Source organism: Parus major, unplaced genomic scaffold (assembly GCF_001522545.3).
Source record: "Parus major isolate Abel unplaced genomic scaffold, Parus_major1.1 Scaffold401, whole genome shotgun sequence".
Classification (NCBI taxonomy): domain Eukaryota; kingdom Metazoa; phylum Chordata; class Aves; order Passeriformes; family Paridae; genus Parus; species Parus major.
In genome coordinates this window covers 14,147-20,429 of record NW_015379311.1, presented here as the reverse complement: position 1 = coordinate 20,429, position 6,283 = coordinate 14,147, and the positions used below count along the sequence as shown (strand labels likewise).

Genomic DNA, 6,283 nt, shown 5'->3' with positions numbered 1-6,283 from the left:
ACCCCAAAATCCCCTATAGGGACCCCAAAATTCCCAGGTTTTCCTCATGGGGACCCCAAATCGGGAAGAATCCGCTGCCCACGGAACCCAAATCCCAAAAATTCCCTCCGAGGACCCCCAGGTTCCTCCAAGGGGACCCCGAGACCCCCCTGGACCCTCCAGAGGCTCCCCCAGACCCCCATAGATCCCCCAGACCCCTATAGATCCCATATAGATCCCTTATGGATCCCCTACAGATCCCTTATGGATCCCGTATATATCCCCCATAGATCCCCTACAGATCCCTTATGGATCCCCTACAGAGCCCCTATAGATCCCCCATAGATCCCCTACAGATCCCCTATAGATCCCCTACAGATCCCCTATAGATCCCCCATAGATCCCCTACAGAGCCCCCAAATTCCCTTTAGGGACCCCCATACCCCCCCGAATCCGCTACAGAGACACCCACACCCCCTACAGAGATCGCAGAATCCCTCCCAGACTGCCCGGGCCCCCCCGACCCCCCCAGACCCCTACAGATCCCCTACAGATCCCCTATAGATTCCCCCATAGCCCCACCGTAGGTCTCGGACATGCTGGAGCCGGGCCGGGGCACCGGGAGCAAAGATGGCGGCGCCCGGGGAAGCCACTTTCCGGGTGTTCTGCGCATGCGCCGGGGGAAAGCGCCAGGAGATGGGCGGGGCTTAGCGGAAAAACCAATGAGAGGGCGGGGTATGAGCCGAAGGGGGCGTGGCCACATTAAGGGCGGGAACTGTGATGGGAAAGGGGTGTGGTCACATTAAGGGCGGGAACCGTGAGGGGAAAGGGGCGGGGCCAAGGAGACCGGTACCGGCGCTGAGAGCGGCACCGCTCCGTTACCGGGACCGAGACTGGAACCAGAACTGCTCAGGGATCAGGATCGACATCGGGATCGGCACCGGGATCGCTCCGGGACCGCCGGGTTTTCTCCGGTGAGTTTTTGCAGCGCTCCCAGGCGGGACCTGCCTGGTTCGTCCCGGGCCCCTCCCGGCTCCAGAAGCAGCAGAACGAACCTTGTTGATCCTAAACCCCTCCCAGATGCTCCTAAACTCCCCCAGTAGCTCCTAAACCCCCCGGGATCCCCCCCAAATCCCCCCAGTAGCTCCTAACCCCCCCCCGTCTGTCCTAGACCCCCCCAAATCGCTCCCAACTCCCCTGGACACCCCTGAACTGCCCCTCAGTCGCTCCTAAACCCTCCCAGTTTGCCCTAAAACCCCTCCGAGTCGCTCCTAAACCTCCCTGGATGCCCCAAACCCGCCCAAGCTGCCCCCAAACCCTCTCAGGATGCCCCAAATCCCCCAAGTCGGTTTTGGGGTGCAGCGGGTGCTTTATTACATTTGTACAACGGCGGCGCTGGGCCCCCCCGGCTCTCTATGGCTTGTGCTGGGGGAAAGGGGGGGCCGGGGCCCCAAAACTGGGGCTTGGGGGGGGATGGGACCCCAAAATCAGGGTTTTGGGGGAGCCAGAACCCCAAAATTGAGGTTTTGGGGGGGCCGGGACCCGGAAACCGGGACTCGGGACCCCAAAACTGGGGCTCAGGGGTGGGGCAGGACCCCCAAATTTGTGTTTTGTGGGGGCCAGGAGCCCAAAGTCAGGGTTCTGGGGGGTCACTTCCGCCGGGGCCGGTCGGGGTCGCGCCGGGGGAGCCCCTCGTCGGTGGAGGAGGTGGTGAGGAGCCCCTGGTGCCAGCGGGCCAGCTCGGCGTGTTCCTGCGCGCTGGCCGCCAGCGCCCGCAGCCAGCCCTGCATCTCCTCCTAAAGGCCAAAATTGGGGTCAGACCCCCCAAAAATGGGGTTAGAGACACCAAAAATGACATCAGATACCCCAAAAGTGGGGTCAGGTACCCTGAAAGTGGGGTCAGATCCATCAAAATCAACATGAGACCCCAAAATGGGATCAGAAGCACCAAAACCATCATCAGACCCCCCCCCAAAACCCTTCAAAGACCCCCCAAAGCCGCACCTCGTCCTTGGCCTGCAGCAGGAACTCGCTCCCATCGCCCGTCCTACAAGACAGGAACATTGTCACCGTGTCCACCAGGACTTGGGGGCATCAGAGCCACCAAAAGTCATCAGGAGACCCCAAAAATGGTGTCAGAGACCCCAAAACTGACAAACCCCAAACTCACTTGAGCTTGAAGACGTTCTTCTTCTTCTTGTAGTCGTTGGCCACCTCACTGGTGGCGCGGTGCAGGCTCAGCAGGGGCTCCCCGCCGTGGGTGGCCCCGGCCGCGGGGCCTTTGGCGTCCTTGTAGAAGCCCAGGTCACCCTTGGCCAGGACGCAGTAGAGGTTGACCCAAGACCTGCTCGTGGTGGGACGTGGGGTGACCACCAGGTTTTGGGAATTCCGAGTTTTGGTTGACCCCCCTCCCCACCCCAAATCGTAGTGGATTCCATTCGTTGGTGAACGTTCCTATCCTTGGTGAACTCCCGGATTTTGGTCAATCCGCTTCATTAATGGACCCCCCAACTCTTGATGGACCCCCGAATTCTGGTGGGCCTTTTCCACTGATGGACCCCAAACCCTTGGAGAAACCCCAACCCTTGGTGGACTCCATTACTGAAGGACCCCCAAGCCTTTGTGAACCCCTTTCATTGATGAACCCCAACCCTTGGTGAACCCCTGACTCTTGGTGAACCCCCAAATTCTGGTGCATCATTGATGGACCCTTGGAGAGCCCTCAACTCTTGGTGGATCACTGATGGACCCTTGGAGAACCTCCATCCCCACGGTGCCCCCAGACCTGTTGGACGCCTTCTTGCCAGCGCCGTCGAGCTCGTGCTTGCGCAGCAGGAACCCCTCGTGCGTCACCGTGTGTGCGGGTGGCGGCGGCGGCGGGGGAGCGCTGCCCTGCGCCGGCGCCGACCGCGAGCGCCGCGGCTCCCCCGGGCCCTGCCCCGAGTCCTTGGGGCGCGGTCGGCGCCGCGGCTTCGGCCGGTCCCGGGCACGGGGACGGTCCGGCCTCGGGGTCCTCTCCGGGAGGGCCTCGGGGCCAGCGGGGAGACGGGCGGGGGAGTCACGGTCACGGGGCTGGGGACAGGAGGGGACATTGAGGGGACACCCAGGGATCTCCAGGGGGTGACAGAGGGGACACCAAGGGGAATCCAAAGGGACACAAAAAGGAATCCAAGGGGCCACCAAGGACTCACCGAAGCTGGCACGGGGCCACCCGCCTCCTTCTCCTGCAGCTGCTCCACGATGTCGGCCAGGGTGGCTTTGCTGCTGGGGGACATTTGGGGACCACGGCATTTGGGGTCACCTCAGCCCCATCCCCGCCCCGCTGTCCCCAGTGTCCCCACAGCGTCCCCTCACTCACCCACTGCCCTTCCCGTCGTGCCGCGGCGGCTCCGGCTCGCTGGACTCCTGCCGCTCCAGCCGGCGCTCCCGGCGCTCCCGGCGCCGCTCCGGTGGCCCCGGCCGGACCTCGCCGGGCTCCTCGGCCTTGGGGGCCACCGGGGGCTCCGCGGGGGTGGCCGCGGTGATGGCGGCGGTGGCCGGGGGTGGCTCGGGGGTTCCTCCGTCGGTGGCCGGCGCCTGGACACGGTCAAGCTTGGGCTGGAGGCGCTCCGGCCGCAGCTCGTGCCGGACGTAGGCGACGCGCGGCTCCGGCCGGCGAGGGTCTGGACCTCCCGGGGCTTCCCCCAAAAACTTGCGGGTCAGGAGCGGCGTCGGCGGCTGCTTGTTCTGCTCGGCCTTGAGCTTCTCGATCTGTGGGGCAGCACGGGGTGGAGATGGAGGAGATGGAGATGATGGAGATGGTCATGGACATGGACACAGAGATGAGATGGAGATGGAGGAGATGAGATAGGAACAGGGATGGAGTTGGGCACGGGACAGGAATGAAGATGGAGATGAAGATGAAGATGGACAGAGATGGAGACAGATGGAGATGAAGATGGAGATGAAGATGACAAAGCCAGCGATGGCAATAGCCATGGAGATGGGAATGGGATGAAGATCAGAGACGGTTCTGCTGAGCCCACGGCTGCCCCCACCCCGAGCAGGGCCCAGCCCCGGGGGTGTCCCCGGCGCCGTGGTGGCCGTACCGTGGTGAGACGCCGCAGGGAGCTGAACCTCTCCTCCCAGGCGGCCGCTGCCTTCCGGAAGGCCTCGTGCCGCCGGATCAGCTGCTCCACCTCGTCCACGCTGCTGCCCAGCTCCTGGCTCTTCAGCAGCGGCTCCTGGGCCGTCAGCCACGCGTCGGCCACCACGGCCTCCTGCGCGAACTGGTGCACCTCGCGCACTGCCGGCACAGCCGGGGCCGCCCGTCACCGCCGCGGGGTCACCGCAGGGGCTGGGGTCACCCATGGTCTGGTGGCCCTCATAATTTGGTGTCACCCATAGTCTGATGACTCCCATAATTTGGTGTTCCCCTGTAATTTGGTGTCTCCCATAACCCGGTGTTCCCCATAATCAGGTGACTCCTACGATCCAATGTCCACCCCAAGACCTGGTGTCCCTCCAAGACTCAACGACCCCCAAAACCTTCTGGTGTCCCCCCAACACCCGATGACCCCCTGGTGTCCCGTCATGGTGGCGCTCACTCTGCTGCAGCCACTCCCAGTGCTTGTCCCACTTCTCCGTCATCTCCTTCTTCTTTGCCAGGAGCTTCTCCATGTGGGATTTGATCTGCGGGGATGGGGGACATGGGTCGGGACACCCCACAAGTTCCACCACGCCCCCTCCCCACATGGCCCGCCCCCCACCCCGGGCACCTCGTCAGCCGCCGGGCTCTTGCTGAGGATGAGGGTCTTGCCCAGCTCCAGGCAGGTGGCCACGTTCTTGGCCCGGGCCTCCATCTCAGTCTTGAGGCTTTGGTGGTCGTTCATCAGCAGCTCCACTGAGGACACGTCCCTGGGGCAGGGGAGGGACGAGGGTGGTCCCAACCCCCAGCATGGGGTGGGGATGGAGAGGGGTCCTTGGTGGCTGGGAGGGGACATTGGCATGGGGAAGGGTTTGGGGTCCTCCTGATGGAGCAGGACGTGACGCTTGGATCCACGGTGGGACAGGACATGGATCCTCAGATGGACCAGGACACGGGACCTTGGGATGGACCAGGACACGGGACCTTGGGATGGACCAGGACTTGATCCACGGCCACCTCCCCTACCTGGGCTTCTCCCCGGCGCCCATCTGGTGGAGCACCCCATCCATCCAGGCCAGCAGATCCCTGACGGTGCCCACGAAGCGGATCTTGTCGGCCACGCTGGCCACGTGCAGCCGGCACTCCTCACACGCCGCCAGCAGCTCCTTCCACGCCCGCAGCACCTCCTGCTCGCGCCCGGCGATGGCCTCGGCGTTGTCCCCGGCGTAGAGCGTCCGCAGCTGCGCCGCGCCCTCCTGCAGCTGCCGCACCTGCGTCACCAGCACCTCCACGTCGTGCTCGAAGGCGCCCAAGGCCCTCTGCAGGGCGCCGGCCGAGGTCCTGCCCTCCCGCGCCGCCAGCTCCGGCAGCCGCTGCCGCTTCTCCTCGATCTGCCCCAGGACCTCCTTGCAGTCGTTGAAGAACTTGTGCAGCTCGTGGGACGCCGCCAACATCTGGGCGCGCGTCTCCATCAGCTCCAGGAGGTCGGCCCACGCCTCGTTGACGCCGTCCTTCCACTCGGCGATGGTGGCGGCGTCGGTGTGGCCGTAGTCGATGAGCTCGTCCACCATCTGGTTGACGGCGGCGATGCGCTCCTGCCCCACGCTGCCCGTCTCGCTGGCAAACTCCAGGAACTTCTCCTGCAGCAGCTGCGGTGGCCCCAGGGGGGCGTGGGGCAGGGGTCAGACGTGGGCAGGGCTTGGGACCTCCCCAGGGGGCAGAGGGGATGCCCAGGACCACCAGGATGGGACAGGGAAGGTGCCCAGGACACCCAGAACCCCCAGGATGGTGCCAGGACCTCCGGCAAAGGTCAGGAAAGGCTCTCAGAACCCTGATGATGTCACCAGAACCCCACCACGAGTCAGAACCTCCACCACAACCCCCACCAACTCCTCTGTCACCCTCAACCACCAAACCCACCCCACCCCCAAGGATTCCAGCCTTCCCGTCCTCACCGTGACGTGCTCGAAGTCCTGCCCCAGCTCGGGCGAGCCGGCCACCACCTCCTTCTCGGCGATCCAGTGCTCCAGCTCGTCCACCTCGCGGTTGAGCTGGTAGAGCCAGTACTGCTGCTCCAGCTTGACCTTGCGCTCCTCCACCAGGTCCTTCAGAGACACGTACAGCCGGTCAACCTGCGACTGCCGCCTGCTGACCTGTTCGCTGGGTGAGGGACACAGC

At 64.4% G+C, this 6,283-nt stretch overlaps 1 protein-coding gene across 1 annotated transcript in view; it reads right to left on the bottom strand.

Moving 5' to 3' along the window:
- Positions 1 to 1,314: 1,314 nt before the first annotated feature.
- The window catches only part of LOC107198992 (spectrin beta chain, non-erythrocytic 4), a gene marked incomplete at its 5' end in the record, with an annotated part of 19,095 nt that continues 14,126 nt past the window's right edge, over positions 1,315 to 6,283 (bottom strand). Inside the window, 11 exons of the mRNA XM_033511621.1 lie at positions 1,315 to 1,775; positions 1,984 to 2,026; positions 2,150 to 2,323; positions 2,765 to 3,051; positions 3,171 to 3,243; positions 3,338 to 3,729; positions 4,068 to 4,264; positions 4,566 to 4,650; positions 4,737 to 4,875; positions 5,132 to 5,754; positions 6,061 to 6,265. Coding sequence (XP_033367512.1) covers positions 1,629 to 1,775; positions 1,984 to 2,026; positions 2,150 to 2,323; positions 2,765 to 3,051; positions 3,171 to 3,243; positions 3,338 to 3,729; positions 4,068 to 4,264; positions 4,566 to 4,650; positions 4,737 to 4,875; positions 5,132 to 5,754; positions 6,061 to 6,265 — 2,365 coding nt within the window. The remainder of the gene's footprint in view (positions 1,776 to 1,983; positions 2,027 to 2,149; positions 2,324 to 2,764; positions 3,052 to 3,170; positions 3,244 to 3,337; positions 3,730 to 4,067; positions 4,265 to 4,565; positions 4,651 to 4,736; positions 4,876 to 5,131; positions 5,755 to 6,060; positions 6,266 to 6,283) is intronic.